We start from the raw sequence: 25138 nt of genomic DNA, 5'->3' as shown, positions 1-25138 counted from the left end.
GCCTGGATACCCATGTACGGCCCTGCAAGCAGGACGGGGGACGCAGTCGGCAGCAGCCACTCTGCCATGGCTGTGCCCTGCCACCCTGGTGTGGCCCAGTGCCCTGTAGGGTCCTGCGAGGAGGGCAAGGGGGCGGATGGCCCTACGGCCTGGGGGGGGACGTACAGCCTGGTAGCCCTGTGAGCAGCACAGGCCATACAGCCCGTTATGGCCCCACCACCCTCGTGTAGCCCGGTGAGCAGGGCCTGGGCCATACACCTCTAGGGCCCTGCCAGCAGCGGGAGCCGCTCTGCCCCCCAGCACCCTCCCTGCAGTCCGGAGCCTGGTGGCCGTACACCCTCCCTGGCTTGAGTAGGAGGGGCTGGGCCCACTTGCCCCTAGAGAGCGCTGAGGGGGCAGGGAAAGGGACCCCCAACTCGAGAGCCCTGGCAGCCTAAAGCCCAGATCAGTGGGGCTCTCCTGTCCCTCTGCACCCCAAAGACCATGGGCCCCCCACAATTCAGCCCTGAGCCCCAGCATCCCCCCGTCCCGCTTGCCTCCACATGTACCCCCCCCCCGGGCCATCCAAGCGACCCCCCCCCCCCCAGCTATTTTTTATGTGTAGAATTAAGCTGCCGCCTCGCGCTGAAGCCGCCAGTTGGGGGACCCGGCTGGGTGGCTGCGTCGCCGCGAGGGGCTTTGATTAAACGCTTTGCAAGGAGCCGCTGTGGTTCATCGTGCTGTGGTCCATCCGGGAATCCCCCCGCAGGCCGGGGCAGAGCCGGGAATCCCCCTGCAGGCCGGGGCAGAGCCGGGAATCCCCCCGCAGACCAGGGCAGGGAACCGGGAATCCCCCCGCAGGCCGGGGCAGAGCCGGGAATCCCCCCGCAGGCCGGGGCAGAGCCGGGAATCCCCCCGCAGACCAGGGCAGGGAACCGGGAATCCCCCCGCAGGCCAGGGCAGAGCCGGGAATCCCCCGCAGGCCGGGGCAGGGAACCGGGAATCCCCCCGCAGGCCAGGGCAGAGCCGGGAATCCCCCCGCAGACCAGGGCAGGGAACCGGGAATCCCCCCGCAGGCCGGGGCAGAGCCGGGAATCCCCCCGCAGGCCGGGGCAGGGAGCCGGGAATCCCCCCGCAGCCCGGGGCAGAGCCGGGAATCCCCCCGCAGACCAGGGCAGGGAACCGGGTATCCCCCCGCAGGCCGGGGCAGAGCCGGGAATCCCCCGCAGGCCGGGGCAGAGCCGGGAATCCCCCCGCAGACCAGGGCAGGGAACCGGGTATCCCCCCGCAGGCCGGGGCAGAGCCGGGAATCCCCCCGCAGGCCGGGGCAGAGCCGGGAATCCCCCGCAGCCCGGGGCAGGGAACCGGGAATCCCCCCGCAGACCAGGGCAGGGAACCGGGAATCCCCCCGCAGGCCGGGGCAGAGCCGGGAATCCCCCCGCAGCCCGGGGCAGAGCCGGGAATCCCCCGCAGGCCGGGGCAGAGCCGGGAATCCCCCGCAGCCCGGGGCAGAGCCGGGAATCCCCCCGCAGGCCGGGGCAGAGCCGGGAATCCCCCGCAGCCCGGGGCAGGGAACCGGGAATCCCCCCGCAGGCCGGGGCAGAGCCGGGAATCCCCCCGCAGGCCGGGGCAGAGCCGGGAATCCCCCGCAGCCCGGGGCAGGGAACCGGGAATCCCCCCGCAGACCAGGGCAGGGAACCGGGAATCCCCCCGCAGGCCGGGGCAGAGCCGGGAATCCCCCCGCAGGCCGGGGCAGAGCCGGGTATCCCCCCGCAGGCCGGGGCAGGGAACCGGGTATCCCCCCGCAGGCCGGGGCAGGGAACCGGGTATCCCCCCGCAGGCCGGGGCAGAGCCGGGAATCCCCCCGCAGACCGGGGCAGAGCCGGGAATCCCCCGCAGGCCGGGGCAGAGCCGGGAATCCCCCGCAGCCCGGGGCAGAGCCGGGTATCCCCCCGCAGGCCGGGGCAGGGAACCGGGAATCCCCCCGCAGGCCGGGGCAGAGCCGGGTATCCCCCCGCAGGCCGGGGCAGGGAACTGGGAATCCCCCCACAGGCCGGGGCAGGGAACCGGGAATCCCCCCACAGCCTGGGGCAGAGCCGGGTATCCCCCCGCAGACCGGGGCAGGGAACCGGGAATCCCCCCGCAGACCGGGGCAGGGAACCGGGAATCCCCCCGCAGGCCGGGGCAGAGCCGGGAATCCCCCCGCAGGCTGGGGCAGAGCATGCAGAGCTGCAGGGTCCAAATACCAGCAGGGAGGGGAGCTGCCCAGAGCGTGTGCCCGTGGGGGGGGGGGGGGGGGTAGGGAAAACGGGCAACACTGCCTGGGGCTGCCCCGAACCTGCACCCGGTAGCGGGGAGGTGGGGGAGGGGGGTCATGGGAGCCTCCCCCTGCACATCAGTGGTCCCCCAAGACATGGTGGGGCACAGAGCTGGGAGAGCCCCCTGTGCTAACCCCTACCCCCCATGGGGCCTGGCTGAGCCAGGAGTGCGAGGCTCCCGTGTGGTGCAGGGAGCCGTGGGGCTCAGCCCAGGGGGCGCCGGGGGGCACTGTGGGGCTCAGCCCAGGGGGCTCAGCCCAGGAGGGCGCCGGGTCGCCGTGGGGCTCAGCCCAGGAGGGCGCCGGGTCGCCGTGGGGCTCAGCCCGGGGGGTCGCCGGGTCGCCGTGGGGCTCAGCCCAGGGGGGCGCCGGGTCGCCGTGGGGCTCAGCCCTGGGGGGGCACTGGGTCGCCGTGGGGCTCAGCCCGGGGGGTCGCCGGGTCGCCGTGGGGCTCAGCCCGGGGGGCGCCGGGGGGCACAGCAGGGAGCCAGGCACCAGAGGGAATCTCTTTATTTACACGTGGGGGGGGGGGCCGGCCGTGCCCGTGGGGGGCGGGACAGGCCGGCGGAAGCAGCACGGGGCAGGACTTAAATAGCTGTGTACGGGGAGGTGTCAGTATGTACAAGCCAGAGCAGCAGGGGCCCGGGGCCCCAGATCCCTGCAGAGCCAGGCCCTCCCTTCAGCAGCCCCCACCCGTCGGCACAGAAACCCCCCCCAGCCCCTCCCCCCCACTCCAGGGGCAGGGGACCGTTAGGGTGCCCCCCCGCAAGGGGGCAGTGCTGAGCCCAGGGCAGGACGAGGCTGGGGCGCCCAGCGGCCCCATGGGAGGCAGGCAGTGCTCACCGCTCCCCGCCCCCGCCCGTGCAGGAATGTGCAAAGAACCAGAGCAGCAGGGAGAGAGGGGACCCCAAACTCACCCCCGCCAGCCCCACCGGCGAGGGGGGAGATCGGGGCAGCAGCTGGCCCCCGGCTCCCTCCCCTGCCCCCAACACGGTTAGCTTTGGTCCCTGAAACAGCAGGGAAAGCTCCCTCTTGGGTCCAGCCCCCCGGAGAACCGGCTGGCTCAGCGCACGGCGTGGGGCACGGGGCCTGTCCCCTCCAGGGGGCTGGCTCCCTGTGGCAGGGGACAGGCTGGCTCAGGAGGGCAGGAAACGGGCCACACGCCCCCTCCCCTCTGTGGGGCAGGCTCCCCGCAGCAGGGGCAGCTCAGAGGGGGTGGACGGTGGCCCTAGGAAGATGCTACTGTGAGCGGAATTCTTCGCAGCCCCCCACCCAGCAGGACCCAGCCCTCCCCAGGGGCCCCCTCGCTGCCCCCTGCAGCGGAGGGCTGCCCCGAGGATCAGAGGGGTGGGGATGGGGGCACCGCCGTGCCCAGAACCACCAGGAGAGAGCGGGGGGCAGGAGGGAGTCCCTGCTTCTGCAGGCCACCTGCGCAGGGTCCCTGCTCCGTCGTCCAGTCTCCTTCGGTGGGTGAGACCCCGCTCCGTCGCCCAGCGCCCTGGGAGGCGGGGCCCCGCTCCGTCGCCCGAGTGCGTGGGGGCTCCTGGGAGGCGGGGCCCCGCTCCGTCGCCCGAGTGCGTGGGGGCTCCTGGGAGGCGGGGCCCCGCTCCGTCGCCCAGCGCCCCTTGGACCGGTGCAGTTTCGCAGGAGGTAGACCCCAGCTCCGGCGCCCAGCGTCCCTTGCCTCGGGGTGGGGGTGGGGGTCTCCGTCCAGCTGCCCGCTTGGGCTGGCAGGTCCCTTGCTCCTCGAGCCACAGACTTGGGCGGCAGCGGGCAGGGCGGGCGGGGGCTCAGGAGAAGCTCTGGACGGGGTGGCTGACCCGCATGCAGGCCCAGTACATGGCCCGGCCCAGGCACAGCACGGCCAGCAGGATGAGCAGCGCCCAGGAGCCGTAGATCCCGCCGTAGCGCCGGGCGTGCTTCCACGTGCCGAACTGCGGGAGGGAGACAGACACTCAGGGCTCCCGGCTCCATGTGGGGACGGGGGACTAGTGGTTAGAGCCGGGGGGGAGCCCTCGTCTCAGTCGTTCTACGTCCAAGGGCCCCTTCGTCCCAGGGCGGCAGGGAGACGCCTGCCCCAGGGCGGATCAGCGCGGCCCCTGCTCCGCCCTCACTCACCGCTAGGCCCGTGGCGGCGACCGCCAGGAGCACACCCAGCAGGAGGCAGCAGATGCATCTCTTCCGGGGGTACCTGCGCCCGATGGAGGAGCTGGGGGGATGGGGGGAAGAGGCGGAGTCAGACACGGAGCCCCAGGAGTCCTGGCCCCAGCCCCTCACCCTGCCCCACATTTCCCCCGGCTCCAGCGCCCAGGAGTGCTGGCCCCAGCCCCTCACCCTGCCCCACATCTCCCCCGGCTCCAGCGCCCAGGAGTCCTGGCCCCAGCCCCTCACCCTGCCCCACATCTCCCCCGGCTCCAGCACCCAGGAGTCCTGGCCCCAGCCCCTCATCTCCCCCGGCTCCAGCACCCAGGAGTCCTGGCCCCAGCCCCACATCTCCCCCGGCTCCAGCGCCCAGGAGTCCTGGCCCCAGCCCCTCACCCTCCCCCACATCTCCCCCGGCTCCAGCGCCCAGGAGTCCAGCTCCCAGCCCCCACTCCCCAGGCTATGACAGCACCTTCCCCTCCTCTCCTCGGACTCCCAACCCCGCCCCTAGGCCCAGGGCAGTGGATCTCCCCCCGGGCAGGGCAAGCAACTTACACTTTGTGGCAGTGCGGGCAGCGGGCTAAGGTGCGGTCTGTGAACTCCGTCCACTGGGTGAACAAGAAGCAAGTGAAAGACACGCCTGGGACACCCAGCCCCTGCTCTGCCCACTGGCCTCCACCCCCAGCCCCAGGGACGCAGCCAGCCCCGGGCTCCCCACTTACCAGGAACGTGTTCTTGCAATGCCCGCAGATGACCCGCACTCCCACGGGCTGGGGCTCGGGGCTCAGGGGACCCGGGTGCACGGGGCCCAGGTTAATGATTCGTTTGCTGCAGCAGGGGAGAGAAAGCCACACAGGTGAGAGCCCTGCCCCCCAGGGACAGCTGGTGGCAGCTGGCAGGAGGGACGGGCAGTGCCCACCGGGTCACCCGAACGGCTGCCTGTCAACCTGCAGACTTGGAGAGGAGCACGCGAAACACTGTTGCAACCACTGCTCTATCGCTGCACGAAGCCCTGTACAGAGCGGGCCGGGGGGGCTGCTGATGCTTGGGGCTAACGGACGGGCCTAGCCAGCGCTTCGGGGTGAGCTCGGAGGTACACGCTGGCCTGGGACGCTGGCTGGTCCCTTGGCAAACAGGCGCTCAGTGTGGCCATTGGCACCTCACGGGGGGACCCTGGCTCTGAGCCTCTCAGCGGCACCCCGCTACTCGCTCCGCCCAGCCATTCGCCACGCCCGCCGCGCGCCAGAATCACAGCACGACGTGCGTGCGGCGAGGGCCTGTGTTCCTGGTGCAAGGGCACTGAGCCCCGAGCCCCGGGAGAGCTGCCGCCGGGCCCCCTGGGTCTGTGACAGCCGTGGGGCTGTGCCCACCACCCGTGCGACACGGCAGGGACACGCTCCGAGGGCCCAGGCGTCAGGCTGTGCCTGCGTCGCCCTGGCCAGCAGAGAAGGGGAGCTGACCCCGGCAGGCACAGATGAGGCTTCCTCCACACATGACCCAGGCCCGGTGTGCCGCTGCTCCTGCCCCCCTCCAGCCCAGTCTCACCAGTAGGGCCGAGGGCAGGCGATGCGCTGGGAGGTCACCTTGCAGATCAGCAGGCAGTTGCAGGGACACCTCACATATTTCTTCCCCGGAGGGGCGTTCTTGATTGGCTGCAGCAGAGACAGAGGGGCCTGAGAGGGGCCATTCAACCATGTGCGGAATGCTTTTTGTTACAGGCACAGAGGCATGTGCACCACCATGTGCTAGGAACCGGGACTCCTGGTTCTGCCCGTTTTGCTCCACTTCCCAGGTGCCAGCCCCATGGTCTCCCAGCTCCACCCCAGTCCCGAAGGGAGGGGATCAGTGGTGGCAGCTGCCATTCCAGCCCAGGGGAGGGACCTTTCTTAGACGCCTCCCGCCAGGGCCTGGCAGGAGACCCCCAAATCCCTCCCGGGGGCTTGTCAGGGCCCCAGCCAGGCCTGCTAGGCAGACACAGGGTGGGGGAGAGCGAAGGGGACCTCACAGGCAGGAGAATGGGGGACCCAGCCCCTAGAGACACCCTCGCCCGCCCTGGCCCCCGACTCACCGTGGCCTCGTTGCAGACGCTGCACTTCACCACGTGCTGGTGCATCTTGCCCTCCACGTTGATGAGGCTCTGGCAGACGCGGCAGGTGATCATGGGGGCGCTGCCGCTGTCGGGGCTGGCCATGGGCGAGTAGGGCGGCGGGTCCTCGCTGGGCAGCACGGCCGGGTGCCCATCCGGGAAGGGTGGGAAGCCTGGCGAGGGAACCAGAGGCTGCAACTATTGGCGGCCCCGCCCACCCCAGGTCCCCAAGCCTCCGACATTAGTGCCATCCTGTATGCCACCCAGCGCCTCCCAGTCCCTGTAGCCCCGCCCTCCTCGGCATGAGCGCCAGCCGGCAAATCCCAAAGCTCCGCCTACTTCCCTCAGCCCCACCCACCGAGCCCTATCCACCCACAGCTGCAGCCCCCCATGTCCCATCCCCTCACCCCGCCTGCAACCCTGCCCTGCCCATCCTAGCCCCACCCACAAGACCCTCCCCAGCACCTGCTGCCCCAAACCCACCCAATTTTTACCCCAACCCCATGGCTACCCCCACCCACTCCTATAGCCCCCCACCCGTGCAGCCTTAGCGCCGCCCTCTCCTGTAACCCCGCCCACACGCCCCTGCAGCCCCGCCCACTCCTGTAGCCCCACCTGTGCAGCCTTAGCACCGCCCTCTCCTGTAAACCCGCCCACACGCCCCTGCAGCCCCGCCCACTCCTGTAGCCCCACCCGTGCAGCCTTAGCGCCGCCCTCTCCTGTAACCCCGCCCACGTGCCCCTGCAGCCCCGCCCTCTCCTGTAGCCCCACCTGTGCAGCCTTAGCACCGCCCTCTCCTGTAACCCCGCCCACACGCCCCTGCAGCCCCACCCACTCCTGTAGCCCCACCTGTGCAGCCTTAGCCCCGCCCTCTCCTGTAACCCCGCCCACGTGCCCCTGCAGCCCCGCCCTCTCCTGTAGCCCCACCTGTGCAGCCTTAGCACCGCCCTCTCCTGTAACCCCGCCCACGTGCCCCTGCAGCCCCGCCCTCTCCTGTAGCCCCACCTGTGCAGCCTTAGCACCGCCCTCTCCTGTAACCCCGCCCACGTGCCCCTGCAGCCCCGCCCACTCCTGTAGCCCCCACCCGTGCAGCCTTAGCCCCGCCCCCGCAGCCCACTGCTGTAGCCCCGCCCACACGCACCTGCAGCCCCGCCCCTCCTATAACCCTCCCGCCCCTGCAGCCCCGCCCACTCCTGTAGCCCCCCACCCGTGCCGCCTTAGCCCCGCCCCCGCAGCCCCGCCCACCCGCACCTGCAGCCCCCCTCCCGCAGCCCCGCCCGCTCCTGCAGCCCCCGCGCGGGCAGCCTTAGCGCCGCCCTCTCCTGTAACCCCGCCCACACGCCCCTGCAGCCCCGCCCACTCCTATTGCCCCACCTGTGCAGCCTTAGCCCCGCCCACTCCTGTAACCACCCTCCCGTGCCGCCCCGCCCCCGCAGCCCCGCCCACTCCTGTGGCCCCGCCCCCGCAGCCCCGCCCACCCGCACCTGCAGCCCCGCCCGTGCCGCCTTAGCCCCGTCCCCGCAGCCCCCGCAGCCCCCCACCCGCGCAGCCCCGCCCCCTCCCGCAGCCCCCCCACCCGCGCAGCCCCGCCCCCTCCCGCAGCCCCCTGGCGCGCACCGTGGGGCGGGGCCGGCCGGGCGGCGGGGCCCGCGTAGGGCGGCAGCGGCGCGGAGGGCAGGGCCGCGGGGGGCCCGGGCTCGCCGGGCTCGGCCGGCAGCAGCGGGGAGCGTTCGCCGTCCCCCGACATCGCCGCTTCCCGGCCGCCGTAGCCTCCCTGCCCGGCTGCCCGCAGCGACGCCCCGCGTCACGTGAGCGGAGCCCGGCCGCCCATTGGCTAAGAGCAGGCCGGGCACCCGTCACGTGAGGCCTGCGTCACGTGAGGCGCAGCCCGCTTGCCATTGGCTGGGGAGGGAAGTGCCGGGCACGTGACCGGCGCGTTGCCCACCCATTGGCTGATTTTCGGGAACGCAATCCCCGCCGTGGGGACAGCCCTCAGCCGCCTTCCTCAGGGTGCTCTCTGATTGGCTGGAGCGAGGCGCCCGCCCCGCATGACGCGACGTTGCTTCTCTCATTGGATGGAGCCCGGCAACCTGCCCCACGTGCTGTGACGGGCTTCTCTGACTGGACAAACCCTCAGCCCGTCGTCTCGTCAGCGCTCTCTCGCCTCCTGATTGGCTGGGCGCAGCGACAGTCTCTCGCGCTACCCCGCCGGCCCGCCTTCCACAGCTGGTCCGCGCCTCATTGGCTGCTACGAGTGTCAGCACCCCTGGCCCCGCCCCCTTTTGGCCCCGCCCCGCCGCGTCCTACGTTATAGTCCTTCTCGTCGCGGCGGCCCGGGCTCAGTCTGGCGGGGGCGGGGCCAGAGCCGGCCCCGCCCCCATCCAGCCCCCGTCAATCCCCGCCCCCTGTTATGGCCCCGCCCCTTTCCTTCCCTCCGCGGGGGGCCGTGCGGGAAGGGGGGGGTCACGTGGCGCTGGGGCCCGGGGGGGGGGGTGTCACGTGGCGCTGGGGCCCGGGGGGGGCTCTCCTGGCGCTGGGGGCCCGGGGGGGGCTCTCCTGGCGCTGGGGCCCGGGAGGGGGCTCTCCTGGCGCTGGGGCCCGGGGGGGGGGGCTCTCCTGGCGCTGGGGCCCGGGAGGGGGCTCTCCTGGCGCTGGGGGCCCGGGGGGGGGCTCTCCTGGCGCTGGGGCCCGGGGGGGGCTCACCTGGCGCTGGGGGCCCGGGGGGGGGGCTCACCTGGCGCTGGGGGCCCGGGGGGGGGGCTCACCTGGCGCTGGGGCCCGGGGGGGGGGCTCACCTGGCGCTGGGGGCCCGGGGGGGGGGCTCACCTGGCGCTGGGGGCCCGGGGGGGGGGCTCACCTGGCGCTGGGGCCCGGGGGGGGGCTCACCTGGCGCTGGGGGCCCGGGGGGGGGGGCTCACCTGGCGCTGGGGGCCCGGGGGGGGGGCTCACCTGGCGCTGGGGGCCCGGGGGGGGCTCACCTGGCGCTGGGGCCCGGGGGGGCTCTCCTGGCGCTGGGGGCCCGGGGGGGGGCTCACCTGGCGCTGGGGGCCCGGGGGGGCTCTCCTGGCGCTGGGGGCCCGGGGGGGGGGCTCTCCTGGCGCGGGGGCCCGGGGGGGGGCTCTCCTGGCGCTGGGGCCCGGGGGGGGCTCTCCTGGCGCTGGGGCCCGGGGGGGGCTCTCCTGGCGCTGGGGGCCCGGGGGGGGGCTCTCCTGGCGCTGGGGCCCGGGAGGGGGCTCTCCTGGCGCTGGGGGCCCGGGGGGGGCTCTCCTGGCGCTGGGGCCCGGGGGGGGGCTCACGTGGCGCTGGAGCCGGGGGGGGGGGCTCTCCTGGCGCTGGGGCCCGGGGGGGGGGCTCACGTGGCGCTGGAGCCGGGGGGGGGGGTCACGTGGCGCTGGGGCCCCGGGGGGGGGGCTCACCTGGCGCTGGGGGCCGGGGGGGTCACCTGGCGCTGGGGCCCGGGGGGGGGCTCACCTGGCGCTGGGGGCCCGGGGGGGGCTCTCCTGGCGCTGGGGCCCGGGGGGGGGCTCACGTGGCGCTGGAGCCGGGGGGGGGGTCACGTGGCGCTGGGGCCCCGGGGGGGTCACCTGGCGCTGGGGGCCCGGGGGGGCTCACCTGACGCTGGGGACCCGGGGGGGGCTCACCTGGCGCTGGGGGCCCGGGGGGGGGGCTCACGTGGCGCTGGGGGCCCGGGGGGGGGGCTCACCTGGCGCTGGGGCCCGGGGGGGGCTCACCTGGCGCTGGGGGCCGGGGGGCTCACCTGGCGCTGGGGCCCGGGGGGGGGCTCACCTGGCGCTGGGGCCCGGGGGGGGCTCTCCTGGCGCTGGGGGCCCGGGGGGGGCTCACCTGGCGCTGGGGCCCGGGGGGGGCTCACCTGGCGCTGGGGGTCCGGGGGGGCTCTCCTGGCGCTGGGGCTCGGGGGGGGGCTCTCCTGGCGCTGGGGCCCGGGGGGGGCTCTCCTGGCGCTGGGGCCCGGGGGGGCTCTCCTGGCGCTGGGGGCCGGGGGGGGGCTCACCTGACGCTGGGGCTCGGGGGGGGGCTCTCCTGGCGCTGGGGGCCCGGGGGGGGGCTCACCTGACGCTGGGGGCCCGGGGGGGGGCTCACCTGGCGCTGGGGCTCGGGGGGGGGGGGCTCTCCTGGCGCTGGGGGCCGGGGGGGGGCTCACGTGACGCTGGGGGCCCGGGGGGTCACCTGGCGCTGCGGGTGGGGGGATGCCACGCGGGCGGGGCCGGGCGGGGGGCAGGGGGCGGGGCGAAGCGGGCTGGAGTCTCTGCCCGGCCGCGCCCGGCGCAGCATCGCTCGGACCCGCCATGGAGCCGGCAGCTGCGGCGCGGGGCAGGTGCGGGGGGGGCGCTGGGGGCTGGGGGGTGTCAGTCTGGGTAAGAGAGCGGGGTGGGACGCCCCCCCGGGCCCCCCCCGGGATGCCCCAGCGCTGGCGGGTGGGATGTGACAGTTACAGCAGGTTCTTCCGGGGGGGGGGGGGGGGAACGGAGCCCGGGAACAGCACGGGGGGGGCAGTGGGGCGTAGTGGTTACGGGGGGGAAACAGCACGGGGGGGGCAGTGGGGCGTAGTGGTTACGGGGGGGGAACAGCACGGGGGGGCAGTGGGGCGTAGTGGTTACGGGGGGGGAACAGCACGGGGGGGCAGTGGGGCGTAGTGGTTACGGGGGGGAACAGCACGGGGGGGCAGTAGGGCATAGTGGTTACAGCGGGGATGGGACAGAGCCAGGAACCAGTGCTGGGGGGCAGTGGGAGCTATTGGTTACTGCGGCGGGGGAGGGGTGTGTGCAGGTGGCTGTGTCCCAGGCAGTGTGGGGCAGGGGATGGTTAATTAGCCATGGCACTGCCCAGCTGTGCCCCCTCCCCCCCCACCGAGCCCAGACCCCTGGCTGTGTCCCCCCCCCCCCCACCGAGCCCAGACCCCTGGCTGTGCTCTCCCCATCCCCCCCCCCCCACCGAGCCCAGACCCCTGGCTGTGCTCTCCCCATCCCCCCCCCCCCCACAGAGCCCAGACCCCTGGCTGTGTCCGTCCCCCCCACCGAGCCCAGACCCCTGGCTCCGCCCCGCCCAGCCCAGCCCCCTGGCAGCCAGCTCCCCGGCCTGCATGACAGCACAGCCAGCGCCCTTTCCCCTTTCCCCTTTCCCCAGCAAGCCACCCTTTCCCCTCCCAGCCCAGCATGTGACTCGGTCCTGGGGAGCAGGGAAGTGGGACAGAGCCATCTCTGTTCCAGGAAGCCCCCGCCCAAGGGCAGCCTGCCAGCGCGGGCCCTGCGGAGTAACGGCTGGGGGTGGGCCAGGCATCGGGGCAGCCCCCCGCCCAATGGAGCCTGGCAGGAGTAACGGCTGGGGGTGGGCCAGGCATCGGGGCAGCCCCCGCCCAATGGAGCCTGCCAGGAGTAACGGCTGGGGGTGGGCCAGGCATCGGGGCAGCCCCCGCCCAATGGAGCCTGCCAGGAGTAACGGCTGGGGGTGGGCCAGGCATCGGGGCAGCCCCCGCCCAATGGAGCCTGGCAGGAGTAACGGCTGGGGGTGGGCCAGGCATCGGGGCAGCCCCCCGCCCACGGGAGCCTGGCAGGAGTAACGGCTGGGGGTGGGCCAGGCATCGGGGCAGCCCCCCGCCCAATGGAGCCTGCCAGGAGTAACGGCTGGGGGTGGGCCAGGCATCGGGGCAGCCCCCGCCCACGGGAGCCTGGCAGGAGTAACGGCTGGGGGTGGGCCAGGCATCGGGGCAGCCCCCGCCCACGGGAGCCTGCCAGGAGTAACGGCTGGGGGTGGGCCAGGCATCGGGGCAGCCCCCCGCCCACGGGAGCCTGCCAGGAGTAACGGCTGGGGGTGGGCCAGGCATCGGGGCAGCCCCCGCCCAATGGAGCCTGCCAGGAGTAACGGCTGGGGGTGGGCCAGGCATCGGGGCAGCCCCCGCCCACGGGAGCCTGCCAGGAGTAACGGCTGGGGGTGGGCCAGGCATCGGGGCAGCCCCCCGCCCACGGGAGCCTGGCAGGAGTAACGGCTGGGGGTGGGCCAGGCATCGGGGCAGCCCCCCGCCCAATGGAGCCTGCCAGGAGTAACGGCTGGGGGTGGGCCAGGCATCGGGGCAGCCCCCCGCCCACGGGAGCCTGCCAGGAGTAACGGCTGGGGGTGGGCCAGGCATCGGGGCAGCCCCCCCCACGGGAGCCTGCCAGGAGTAACGGCTGGGGGTGGGCCAGGCATCGGGGCAGCCCCCCCCACGGGAGCCTGCCAGGAGTAACGGCTGGGGGTGGGCCAGGCATCGGGGCAGCCCCCCGCCCAATGGAGCCTGCCAGGAGTAACGGCTGGGGGTGGGCCAGGAATCGGGGCAGCCCCCCGCCCAATGGAGCCTGCCAGGAGTAACGGCTGGGGGTGGGCCAGGCATCGGGGCAGCCCCCCCCACGGGAGCCTGGCAGGAGTAACGGCTGGGGGTGGGCCAGGCATCGGGGCAGCCCCCCGCCCAATGGAGCCTGCCAGGAGTAACGGCTGGGGGTGGGCCAGGCATCGGGGCAGCCCCCGCCCAATGGAGCCTGCCAGGAGTAACGGCTGGGGGTGGGCCAGGAATCGGGGCAGCCCCCCGCCCACGGGAGCCTGCCAGGAGTAACGGCTGGGGGTGGGCCAGGCATCGGGGCAGCCCCCCGCCCAATGGAGCCTGCCAGGAGTAACGGCTGGGGGTGGGCCAGGCATCGGGGCAGCCCCCGCCCAATGGAGCCTGCCAGGAGTAACGGCTGGGGGTGGGCCAGGAATCGGGGCAGCCCCCCGCCCAATGGAGCCTGCCAGGAGTAACGGCTGGGGGTGGGCCAGGCATCGGGGCAGCCCCCCGCCCAATGGAGCCTGCCAGGAGTAACGGCTGGGGGTGGGCCAGGCATCGGGGCAGCCCCCCCCACGGGAGCCTGCCAGGAGTAACGGCTGGGGGTGGGCCAGGCATCGGGGCAGCCCCCTGCCCACGGGAGCCTGGCGGGAGTAACGGCTGGGGGTGGGCCAGGCATCGGGGCAGCCCCCCGCCCACGGGAGCCTGGCAGGAGTAACGGCTGGGGGTGGGCCAGGCATCGGGGCAGCCCCCCGCCCACGGGAGCCTGGCAGGAGTAACGGCTGGGGGTGGGCCAGGCATCGGGGCAGCCCCCCGCCCACGGGAGCCTGCCAGCGCGGGCCCTGCGGAGTAAGGGCTGGCTGGGAACAGGCTGCCCCCGCCCCCCTCGGCACACCCCTTAGTTATCCATCGTTGGGCCAGGCCACCTGCCAGCGCCCCTCCCCGGCCATGCAGATCGCACGGGGCACTGGCAGGGCGGGGGCCTGTCTGCTAACCCAGGCGGGGCGCATGGTGCTGGCAAAGTGCCACATCTTGCCAGGCTGGGGGGCACCCCAGGAGCCTGGCACCTCCCCCAGCCTGGCCCCGACCCTGCCTGGGTCTGCAATTGTGTCCTGCCATGCGTGTGCGTGTGCGTGTGCGTGTGCGCGTGTGCGTGTGTGTGTGCGTGTGCGTGCGTGTGCGTGCGCGTGCGTGTGCGTGTGTGTGTGTGTGTGTGTGTACCTGTGCCCCTGCGGGAGTGGAGTGGGGCCGGGCCCTGCTGTGTGTGTGCGTGTGTGTGTGTACCTGTGCCCCTGCGGGAGGGGAGGGGAGTGGGGCCGGGCCCTGCTGTGTGTGTGTGTGTGTGTGTGTGTGTACCTGTGCCCCTGCGGGAGAGGAGTGGGGCCGGGCCCTGCTGTGTGTGTGCGTGTGTGTGTGTGTGTGTGTACCTGTGCCCCTGCGGGAGAGGAGTGGGGCCGGGCCCTGCTGTGTGTGTGTGTGTGTGTGTGTGTGTACCTGTGCCCCTGCGGGAGAGGAGTGGGGCCGGGCCCTGCTGTGTGTGTGTGTGTGTGTGTGTGTGTGTGTACCTGTGCCCCTGCGGGAGGGGAGGGGAGTGGGGCCGGGCCCTGCTGTGTGTGTGTGTGTGTGTGTGTGTGTACCTGTGCCCCTGCGGGAGAGGAGTGGGGCCGGGCCCTGCTGTGTGTGTGCGTGTGTGTGTGTGTGTGTGTACCTGTGCCCCTGCGGGAGGGGAGGGGAGTGGGGCCGGGCCCTGCTGTGTGTGTGTGTGTGTGTGTGTGTGTACCTGTGCCCCTGCGGGAGGGGAGGGGAGTGGGGCCGGGCCCTGCTGTGTGTGTGTGTGTGTGTGTGTGTACCTGTGCCCCTGCGGGAGGGGAGGGGAGTGGGGCCGGGCCCTGCTGTGTGTGTGTGTGTGTGTGTGTGTGTACCTGTGCCCCTGCGGGAGGGGAGGGGAGTGGGGCCGGGCCCTGCTGTGTGTGTGTGTGTGTGTGTGTGTGTGTACCTGTGCCCCTGCGGGAGGGGAGGGGAGTGGGGCCAGGCCCTGCTGTGTGTGTGTGTGTGTGTGTGTGTGTGTGTGTGTACCTGTGCCCCTGCGGGAGGGGAGGGGAGTGGGGCCGGGCCCTGCTGTGTGTGTGTGTGTGTGTGTGTGTGTACTGTGCCCCTGCGGGAGGGGAGGGGAGTGGGGCCAGGCCCTGCTGTGTGTGTGTGTGTGTGTGTGTGTGTACCTGTGCCCCTGCGGGAGGGGAGGGGAGTGGGGCCGGGCCCTGCTGTGTGTGTGTGTGTGTGTGTGTGTGTACTGTGCCCCTGCGGGAGGGGAGGGGAGTGGGGCCGGGCCCTGCTGTGTGTGTGTGTGTGTGTGTGTGTGTGTACTGTGCCCCTGCGGGAGGGGAGGGGAGTGGGGCCAGGCCCTGCTGTGTGTGTGTGTGTGTGTGTGTGTGTGTACCTGTGCCCCTGCGGGAGGGGAGGGGAGTGGGGCCGGGCCCTGCTGTGTGTGTGCGTGTGTGTGTGTACCTGTGCCCCTGCGGGAGGGGAGGGGAGTGGGGCCGGGCCCTGCTGTGTGTGTGTGTGTGTGTGTGTGTGTACCTGTGCCCCTGCGGGAGGGGAGGGGAGTGGGGCCGGGCCCTGCTGTGTGTGTGTGTGTGTGTGTGTGTGTGTACCTGTGCCCCTGCGGGAGGGGAGGGGAGTGGGGCCGGGCCCTGCTGTGTGTGTGTGTGTGTGTGTGTGTGTACCTGTGCCCCTGCGGGAGGGGAGGGGAGTGGGGCCAGGCCCTGCTGTGTGTGTGTGTGTGTGTGTGTGTGTGTACTGTGCCCCTGCGGGAGGGGAGGGGAGTGGGGCCGGGCCGTGCTGGGGCTGAGTGCCGGCTCTCTCCCCCAGCGGCTACACCTACGAGCAGTACAAGGAGACGGCCGACTGGCTGCTGGCCCACACCCACCACCGGCCCAGCCTGGCCATCATCTGCGGCTCCGGCCTGGGGGGCCTGGCCGACCTGCTGAAGGACCCGGTGACGTTTAACTACAAGGACATCCCCAACTTCCCCCAGAGCACCGGTACCGGCCAGGCGGGGGGGCCATAGGGGAGGGGAGGAGAGGGGAGGGGGGGCTGCACGCTGGGAGGGGTGCCGGGCCCCAGGGGCGGGGGGGGGGGGGGGGCTGCACACTGGGAGGGGAACCAGAGGCGGGGCAACTGCACACTGGGAGGGGAACCGGAGGCGGGGGGGCTGCACACTGGGAGGGGAACCGGAGGCGGGGGGGCTGCACGCTGGGAGGGGCTGCCCCCTACTGGCCGTGTCTGTAGCGCTGCCCGGCAGGGGGGGGCGCCCCCTACTGGCCGTGTCTGTAGTGCTGCCCGGCAGGGGCGGGCGCCCCCTACTGGCCGTGTCTGTAGTGCTGCCCGGCAGGGGGGGCCGCCCCCTACTGGCCGTGTCTGTAGTGCTGCCCGGCGGGGGGGGGGGGGGCGCCCCCTACTGGCCGTGTCTGTAGCGCTGCCCGGCGGGGGGGGGGCGCCCCCTACTGGCCGTGTCTGTAGTGCTGCCCGGCAGGGGGGGCCGCCCCCTACTGGCCGTGTCTGTAGTGCTGCCCGGCAGGGGCGGGCGCCCCCTACTGGCCGTGTCTGTAGTGCTGCCCGGCAGGGGCGGGCGCCCCCTACTGGCCGTGTCTGTAGTGCTGCCCGGCAGGGGGGGCCGCCCCCTACTGGCCGTGTCTGTAGCGCTGCCCGGCGGGGGGGGGGGGCGCCCCCTACTGGCCGTGTCTGTAGCGCTGCCCGGCAGGGGGGGGCGCCCCCTACTGGCCGTGTCTGTAGTGCTGCCCGGCAGGGGGGGCCGCCCCCTACTGGCCGTGTCTGTAGTGCTGCCCGGCAGGGGCGGGCGCCCCCTACTGGCCGTGTCTGTAGCGCTGCCCGGCAGGGGGGGCCGCCCCCTACTGGCCGTGTCTGTAGTGCTGCCCGGCGGGGGGGGGGGCGCCCCCTACTGGCCGTGTCTGTAGCGCTGCCCGGCGGGGGGGGGCGCCCCCTACTGGCCGTGTCTGTAGTGCTGCCCGGCGGGGGGGGGGCGCCCCCTACTGGCCGTGTCTGTAGTGCTGCCCGGCAGGGGGGGCCGCCCCCTACTGGCCGTGTCTGTAGCGCTGCCCGGCGGGGGGGGGGTGCCCCCTACTGGCCGTGTCTGTAGCGCTGCCCGGCGGGGGGGGCGCCCCCTACTGGCCGTGTCTGTAGCGCTGCCCGGCGGGGGGGGGCGCCCCCTACTGGCCGTGTCTGTAGTGCTGCCCGGCGGGGGGGGGGCGCCCCCTACTGGCCGTGTCTGTAGCGCTGCCCGGCGGGGGGGGCACCCCCTACTGGCCGTGTCTGTAGCGCTGCCCGGCGGGGGGGGCGCCCCCTACTGGCCGTGTCTGTAGCGCTGCTGGGGGGGTGCCCCTGAGCACCAGCGCTCGCCCATGGCCGGCGGCGTCTCCCCTGGCCAGGGAAGGGGTTTGAACACGGGGGCTGCCTGGGGGGTCGGGGGTTCGGGAAGGGGCGGTCTGGGCTGGTAGACAGAAGAGAAGGGAGGGAGCTGAGTGCGGGGGGGTCGGGGGCCTGTGGAGCCCCCCAAGAGATCTGGGGCTGCCGGCCCCTCACTCCGATGCCCACGTGGAGCAGCAGTGACCCCCGTTCGACTGGCCGTGGGGCCCGTCTGGGGTCCCAGCCGGGTGCGAGGGGCGTGGGGCCGTCTGGCTGCGGACGGGTGCAGGTTGGGGTCCCAGCCGGGTGCGAGGGGCGTGGGGCCGTCTGGCTGCGGACGGGTGCAGGTTGGGGTCCCAGCCGGGTGCGAGGGGCGTGGGGCTCACCTGTCCTGTCGCTGGCAGTGGCCGGCCATGCGGGGCAGCTGGTGTTCGGGACGCTGGCGGGAGTGACCTGCCTGGTGATGAACGGTCGGTTCCACATGTACGAGGGTTACCCGCTGTGGAAGGTGAGTGGCTACCAGGGCTGCAGGGCGGGAGCGAGGGGCACTGGGAGGGCTGGGGGGCAGGGGCTGGGGGTCGGGGGTGAGGGGCACTGGCAGGGTGGGGGGCAGGGGCTGCAGGGTGGGAGCGAGGGGCACCGGCAGGGCTGGGGGCAGGGGCTGGGGGTCGGGGGTGAGGGGCACCGGCAGGGCTGGGGTGCAGGGTCTGGGGGTGAGGGGCACCGGCAGGGCTGTGTTGGGGTACCCAGGCTGGGGAGTGTCTGGCAGGGGTCTCCCCCAAGCCCCCCCGCCATCGTGGGGTGGCAGCCCCCCCCAGCCCTGCCTGCCCCCCCCAGGTGACGTTCCCGGTGCGGATCTTCTGCCTGCTGGGCGCCAAGAGCCTCATCGTGACCAACGCGGCCGGGGGGCTGAACCCCGGCTACCAGGTGGGCGACATCATGGTGATCCGGGACCACATCAACCTGCCCGGCATGGCGGGCGTCAACCCGCTGACCGGCCCCAACGACGAGCGGTACGAGCGGGGGCCCGGGGGGGGGCGGGTCTGCCCGGGGGGGGCGGGTCTGCCCGGTGGCGCTGCCGGGGGGGGGCACGTCTGCCCCGTGGCCTTCCCCGCCCCCCCCGGCAGACAGGGGAGGGGTGACTGCGCGGGGACGGGAGTGCTGGGTGCCTGCCGCGGTGCCCGTTCCCTGGGCGTCAGGCCCTGAGACAGGGGCCCCGCTCAGCACAGGGGGTTCTCCCTTCTCTGCCCCCCGGCAGGTTCGGGCCCTGCTCAGCACGGGGGGTTCTCCCTTCTCTGCCCCCCGGCAGGTTCGGGCCCCGCTCAGCACGGGGGGTTCTCCCTTCTCTGCTCCCCCTGGCAGGTTCGGGCCCCGCTCAGCACGGGGGGTTCTCCCTTCTCTGCCCCCCGGCAGGTTCGGGCCCCGCTCAGCACGGGGGGTTCTCCCTTCTCTGCCCCCCGGCAGGTTCGGGCCCTGCTCAGCACGGGGGGTTCTCCCTTCTCTGCCCCCCGGCAGGTTCGGGCCCTGCTCAGCACGGGGGGTTCTCCCTTCTCTGCCCCCGGCAGGTTCGGGCCCCGCTCAGCACGGGGGGTTCTCCCTTCTCCGCCCCCGGCAGGTTCGGGCCCCGCTCAGCACGGGGGGTTCTCCCTTCTCTGCCCCCCGGCAGGTTCGGGCCCCGCTCAGCACGGGGGGTTCTCCCTTCTCCGCCCCCGGCAGGTTCGGGTCCCGCTCAGCACGGGGGGTTCTCCCTTCTCTGCCCCCCCGGCAGGTTCGGGCCCCGCTCAGCACGGGGGGTTCTCCCTTCTCTGCCCCCCGGCAGGTTCGGGCCCCGCTCAGCACGGGGGGTTCTCCCTTCTCTGCCCCCCTGGCAGGTTCGGGCCCCGCTCAGCACGGGGGGTTCTCCCTTCTCTGCCCCCCGGCAGGTTCGGGCCCCGCTCAGCACGGGGGTTCTCCCTTCTCTGCCCCCGGCAGGTTCGGGCCCCGCTCAGCACGGGGGTTCTCCCTTCTCTGCCCCCCGGCAGGTTCGGGCCCCGCTCAGCACGGGGGGTTCTCCCTTCTCTGCCCCCTGGCAGGTTCGGGCCCCGCTCAGCACGGGGGTTCTCCCTTCTCTGCCCCCCCGGCAGGTTCGGGCCCCGCTTCCCCGCCATGTCGGACGCCTATGACGAGGAGCTGCGCAGCCTGGCGCTGGCGGTGGGCAAGGAGCTCGGCTTCGGCGCCAGCCTGCACGAGGGCACCTACTGCACCTTGGGGGGCCCCAACTATGAGACCGTCGCCGAGTGCCGCTTCCTGCACAAGCTGGGGGCCGACACCGTGGGTGAGCCGGGGGGCAGGCGGGAGGGGCTCGGGGAGGAGGGGCAGCCACGGGGCAGGCGGGAGTGGCAGCCGTGGGGCAGGCGGGAGGGGCTCGGGGAGGAGGGGCGGCCTTGGGGCAGGCGGGAGGGGCTCGGGGAGGAGGGGCGGCCGTGGGGCAGGCGGGAGGGACTCGGGGAGGAGGGGCAGCCACGGGGCAGGCGGGAGTGGCGGCCGTGGGGCAGGTGGGAGGGGCTCGGGGAGGAGGGGCGGCTGCGGGGCAGGCGGGAGTGGCGGCCGTGGGGCAGGTGGGAGGGGCTCGGGGAGGAGGGGCGGCCTTGGGGCAGGCGGGAGGGGCTCGGGGAGGAGGGGCGGCCGTGGGGCAGGCGGGAGGGACTCGGGGAGGAGGGGCAGCCACGGGGCAGGCGGGAGTGGCGGCCGTGGGGCAGGTGGGAGGGGCTCGGGGAGGAGGGGCGGCCGTGGGGCAGGCGGGAGGGGCTCGGGGAGGAGGGGCGGCTGCGGGGCAGGCGGGAGGGGCGGCCGTGGGGCAGGCGGGAGGGGCTCGGGGAGGAGGTGCGGCCGCGGGGCAGGCGGGAGGGGCGGCTATGGGGCAGGCGGGAGGAGTTTGGGGAGGAGGTGCGGCCGCGGGGCAGGCGGGAGGGGCGGCCGTGGGGCAGGCGGGAGGGGCGGCCGCGGGGCAGGCGGGAGGGGCGGCCGTGGGGCAGGCGGGAGGGGCTTGGGGAGGAGGGGCGGCCGTGGGACAGGCGGGAGGGGCTCGGGGAGGAGGTGCGGCCGTGGGACAGGTGGGAGGGGCTCGGGGAGGAGGTGCGGCCGTGGGGAGGCGGGAGGGGCACGGGGAGGAGGTGCGGCCGTGGGACAGGCGGGAGGGGCACGGGGAGGAGGGGCGGCCGTGGGGCAGGCGGGAGGGGCACGGGGAGGAGGGGCGGCCGTGGGGCAGGCGGGAGGGGCACGGGGAGGAGGTGCGGCCGTGGGACAGGCGGGAGGGGCACGGGGAGGAGGTGCGGCCGTGGGGCAGGCGGGAGGGGCTCGGGGAGGAGGTGCGGCCGTGGGACAGGCGGGAGGGGCACGGGGAGGAGGTACGGCCGTGGGGCAGGCGGGAGGGACGGCCGCGGGGCAGGCGGGAGGGGCGGCCGTGGGACAGGCGGGAGGGGCTCGGGGAGGAGGGGCGGCCGTGGGGCAGGCGGGAGGGGCACAGGGAGGAGGTGCGGCCGTGGGACAGGCGGGAGGGGCACGGGGAGGAGGTGCGGCCATGGGACAGGCGGGAGGGGCTCGGGGAGGAGGTGCGGCCGTGGGGCAGGCGGGAGGGGCTCGGGGAGGAGGTGCGGCCGTGGGGCAGGCGGGAGGTGCGGCCGTGGGGCAGGCGGGAGGGGCTCGGGGAGGAGGGGCGGCCGTGGGGCAGGCGGGAGGGGCTCGGGGAGGAGGGGCGGCCGTGGGGCAGGCGGGAGGGGCTCGGGGAGGAGGGGCGGCCGTGGGGCAGGCGGGAGGGGCACGGGGAGGAGGTGCGGCCGTGGGACAGGCGGGAGGGGCTCGGGGAGGAGGTGCGGCCGTGGGGCAGGCGGGAGGGGCTCGGGGAGGAGGTGCGGCCGTGGGGCAGGCGGGAGGTGCGGCCGTGGGGCAGGCGGGAGGGGCTTGGGGAGGAGGGGCGGCCGTGGGGCAGGCGGGAGGGGCTCGGGGAGGAGGGGCGGCCGTGGGGCAGGCGGGAGGGGCTCGGGGAGGAGGTGCGGCCGTGGGGCAGGCGGGAGGGGCTCGGGGAGGAGGGGCGGCCGTGGGACAGGCGGGAGGGGCTCGGGGAGGAGGTGTTGCCGTGGGGCAGGCGGGAGGGGCACGGGAAGGAGGTGTGGCCGTGGGGAGGCGGGAGGGGCACGGGGAGGAGGGGCGGCCGTGGGGCAGGCGGGAGGGGCTTGGGGAGGAGGGGCGGCCGTGGGGCAGGCGGGAGGGGCTCGGGGAGGAGGGGCGGCCGTGGGGCAGGCGGGAGGGGCTCGGGGAGGAGGTGCGGCCGTGGGGCAGGCGGGAGGGGCTCGGGGAGGAGGGGCGGCCGTGGGACAGGCGGGAGGGGCTCGGGGAGGAGGTGTTGCCGTGGGGCAGGCGGGAGGGGCACGGGGAGGAGGTGTGGCCGTGGGGAGGCGGGAGGGGCACGGGGAGGAGGGGCGGCCGTGGGGCAGGCGGGAGGTGTGGCTGTGGGGAGGCGGGAGGGGCACGGGGAGGAGGGGCGGCCGTGGGGCAGGCGGGAGGTGTGGCCGTGGGGAGGCGGGAGGGGCACGGGGAGGAGGGGCGGCCGTGGGGCAGGCGGGAGGTGTGGCCGTGGGGAGGCGGGAGGGGCACGGGGAGGAGGGGCGGCCGTGGGGCAGGCGGGAGGTGTGGCCGTGGGGAGGCGGGAGGGGCACGGGGAGGAGGGGCGGCCGTGGGGCAGGCGGGAGGTGTGGCCGTGGGGAGGTGGGAGGGGCACGGGGAGGAGGGGTGGCCGTGGGGCAGGCGGGAGGTGTGGCCGTGGGGAGGCGGGAGGGGGCACGGGTCCCGGCTCTCTGACGCCCCCCCCCCCCCAGGGATGAGCACGGTGCCGGAGGTGATCGTGGCCCGGCACTGCGGCCTGCGCGTCTTCGGCTTCTCGCTGGTCACCAACAAGTCGGTGCTGGAGTACGGCGCGCGGGAGCGGGCGAACCACGCCGAGGTGCTGGAGGCCGGGCGCCACGCCGCCCGCAAGCTGGAGCGCCTGGTGTCCGCGCTGGTGGAGCGCATGAAGGGCAAGGGCCTGGTGTAGCCGGCCCCCCGCCCCGGCTCGGCCCCCCCGGGGCTCTGTGCTTCACGCGGCCCCCCCAGGCGGCCCCTCGCGGCCTGGCTAACAATACAACGAGGGCAGAACAAGCGTCTCACGGCTCCCTTGCTTCCGCGGCGTTGGGGGGGGGGCGTGGGTTGCTGGGGGGGAGGTCTAGTTCTCTGCCCCTCCCCCCTTTGTGTGTGGGGGGCAGGGGTTGGGTGCTTGGTCGAGTCGCTTGGGGTGGGGGACGGCGCAGGGCTGGGGGAGGCAGGGCGGAAGTAGCGGGGTCCCAGCTGGGGGGTGCGGGGGGGGGGAAGAGTCATGTAGAGGGTTGACGTCCTCCCAGCCTGATGGCTGTGGCCCCCCCCGCCCCTCGTGTCCCCCTCTTGGTATATGGGCCCAGTTCTCTCCAGCGCGGTGGCACCCACGGCGTGGCCTTCAGTGGCCTGTGCCCAGGGCGTGGCCTTCAGTGGCCTGTGCCCACGGCGTGGCCTTCAATGGCCTGTGCCCAGGGCGTGGCCTTCAGTGGCCTGTGCCCACGGTGTGGCCTTCAGTGGCCTGTGCCCAGGGCGTGGCCTTCAGTGGCCTGTGCCCACGGCGTGGCCTTCAATGGCCTGTGCCCAGGGCGTGGCCTTCAGTGGCCTGTGCCCACGGTGTGGCCTTCAGTGGCCTGTGCCCACGGCGTGGCCTTCAGTGGCCTGTGCCCAGGGCGTGGCCTTCAGTGGCCTGTGCCCAGGGCGGGCCTGCCCCGGCCTTGAACCCATCGGGCCCCGGGTCCCTGTCGGAAAGGGGCTGGCGCCAGCGCCCAGCCGGGCAGACATGGGACAAGCTGCCCCCCACGAGGGCTCCGGCTCCTCCCTGGCTGTTCCCAGCCCTGAGGGGTCCCACAGGCAGCCGGCCCCGGGGGCAGAAATCCAGCCCCGTTCTCCAGCGCACGGAGAGGCCGGGAGCCTGGTGCCTGTCCGGCTGCTCCACCCGTCGCCCAGCCTGGCAGCTAACCATGGGCCCAGCCTGGGCAGAGACGGTGCAGGGAGGGGGCGGGTCTCTAACCCGATTCCACTGGCCACGCCAGAGCCCCTCGTGTCCCGGGACGGCCCTTCGTGTGGGGAGAGCCCAGCGCCCGAGAGCAGCTCCCGCGCCCCCGACATCCCCCCCCAGCCTGGCGCAGAGCCCCGCCCAGCCACCCCGCCCCACCCCCAGCCTGGCGCAGAGCCCCGCCCAGCCACCCCGCCCCCACCCCCAGCCTGGCGCAGAGCCCCGCCCAGCCGCCCCGCCCCCACCCCCAGCCTGGCACAGAGCCCCGCCCAGCCGCCCCGTCCCCGCCCCCAGCCTGGCGCAGAGCCCCGCCCAGCCACCCCGCCCCCGCCCCCAGCCTGGCGCAGAGCCCCGCCCAGCCGCCCCGCCCCCACCCCCAGCCTGGCGCAGAGCCCCGCCCAGCCACCCCGCCCCCACCCCCAGCCTGGCGCAGAGCCCCGCCCAGCCGCCCCGCCCCCACCCCCAGCCTGGCGCAGAGCCCCGCCCAGCCACCCCGCCCCCGCCCCCAGCCTGGCGCAGAGCCCCGCCCAGCCGCCCCGTCCCCGCCCCCAGCCTGGCACAGAGCCCCGCCCAGCCGCCCCGTCCCCGCCCCCAGCCTGGCGCAGAGCCCCGCCCAGCCGCCCCGTCCCCGCCCCCAGCCTGGCACAGAGCCCCGCCCAGCCGCCCCGTCCCCGCCCCCCAGCCTGGCGCAGAGCCCCGCCCAGCTACCCCACCCAGCCGCCCCGCCCCCACCCCCAGCCTGGCGCAGAGCCCCGCCCAGCCACCCCGCCCCCACCCCCAGCCTGGCGCAGAGCCCCGCCCAGCCACCCCGCCCCCACCCCCAGCCTGGCGCAGAGCCCCGCCCAGCCGCCCCGCCCCCACCCCCAGCCTGGCGCAGAGCCCCGCCCAGCCGCCCCGCCCCCACCCCCAGCCTGGCGCAGAGCCCCGCCCAGCCGCCCCGTCCCCACCCCAAGCCTGGCGCAGAGCCCCGCCCAGCCGCCCTGCCCCCACCCCCAGACTCCCGCCCGCCACCCCTCGTGCCCTGGGAAAGGACCCAGGCGACACCTCGTGCCCGGGAAGCTGGCTGGCGGCGGGCCTGGCTGCTTGGGGGGCAGGGCTCTGGCTCTGGGACCCCTCTCCCTGGGATGTATTGCCCCGCTGGGTCCCTGTTGCCTCCGCCCCCTGCTGGCTGGGACCCCTCTGGCTGCGGGGGGGGCGGGGTATCCGGAGAACAAGGAGCAGCCGGCCGCGCATTCCTGCCTCTTCCCCCCGGAGCAGCAGGGCCGTGGGGGGAGGAAGCTGAAATCGTGTCTGTTGGTGGCGCCTGCTCCCGTCCCCTCGTGAGTGTGACCCAGGGCAGGCCCTGCCTCCCCCGCACAGCTGGCTGGGCTTAGGGGACAGGCTGCTGGCGAAGCCGCATGGAGGCTGAGAATCCAGATGTGATCGACTCCAGATGCTGGTGTTTACGTGTGTGAGCCTTGGGGCTGTGACTCAGCTTGTCCAGCAGTGGGGAGTTCCACAGGGTGGTGGGGCCTGCAGGCCAGAGGCAGCTCCTGGGCAGTACTTCCCTGCCTGGCTCGTTGGTCTAGGGGTATGATTCTCGCTTTGGGTGCGAGAGGTCCCGGGTTCAAATCCCGGACGAGCCCTCTCTTGCTGCTTTTGGAAAGGGCCGTGGTGCTAGCCTGTGCCAAGCCTCGGGGGAAGGGAAGGGAAGGGCTGGTGGGAGGGTGCCGAAAGCTCAGGACAGGATGGGGCCGGGTGCTGGGAGGGCTGCAGAGCGAGCGCCCGGCTGGCCGGGGACTT

The 25138-nt window shown here is 74.7% G+C and overlaps 2 protein-coding genes and 1 non-coding gene across 4 annotated transcripts; 2 read left to right on the top strand and 1 right to left on the bottom strand.

Annotated features, from left to right (window-relative positions):
• Nucleotides 1–2790: 2790 nt before the first annotated feature.
• Nucleotides 2791–8809, bottom strand: PIP4P1 (phosphatidylinositol-4,5-bisphosphate 4-phosphatase 1). 2 transcript variants are annotated; one of them, XM_075917317.2, is made up of 7 exons: nt 8470–8809; nt 6507–6697; nt 5984–6090; nt 5161–5266; nt 4994–5046; nt 4415–4505; nt 2791–4230 (listed from the first exon to the last, which is right to left on the bottom strand). In XM_075917317.2, the coding sequence occupies exons 1-7, from the start codon at nt 8594–8596 to the stop codon at nt 4087–4089; spliced, it is 819 nt and encodes a 272-aa protein (XP_075773432.2). In that variant the 5' UTR covers nt 8597–8809; the 3' UTR covers nt 2791–4086. The 2 variants fall into 2 exon arrangements, with proteins under 2 accessions (XP_075773432.2, XP_075773431.1); XM_075917316.2 differs by lacking the exon at nt 8470–8809 and adding an exon at nt 8142–8371.
• A 1910-nt stretch (nt 8810–10719) lies between these two features.
• On the top strand, nt 10720–22430 carry PNP (purine nucleoside phosphorylase). The gene is made up of 6 exons (XM_075917315.2): nt 10720–10860; nt 15703–15875; nt 17661–17764; nt 18094–18269; nt 19380–19570; nt 22110–22430. The coding sequence occupies exons 1-6, from the start codon at nt 10733–10735 to the stop codon at nt 22322–22324; spliced, it is 987 nt and encodes a 328-aa protein (XP_075773430.2). The 5' UTR covers nt 10720–10732; the 3' UTR covers nt 22325–22430.
• A 2479-nt stretch (nt 22431–24909) lies between these two features.
• Nucleotides 24910–24981, top strand: TRNAP-UGG (transfer RNA proline (anticodon UGG)). The gene has a single exon. It is a non-coding gene; the product is annotated as a tRNA-Pro (tRNA).
• The last annotated feature ends 157 nt before the right edge of the window (nt 24982–25138 follow it).

Source organism: Pelodiscus sinensis, chromosome 30 (genome assembly GCF_052426305.1).
Source record: "Pelodiscus sinensis isolate ZL-2025 chromosome 30, ASM5242630v1, whole genome shotgun sequence".
Taxonomy (NCBI): domain Eukaryota; kingdom Metazoa; phylum Chordata; order Testudines; family Trionychidae; genus Pelodiscus; species Pelodiscus sinensis.
This window is presented reverse-complemented; position numbering and strand designations above follow the sequence as displayed.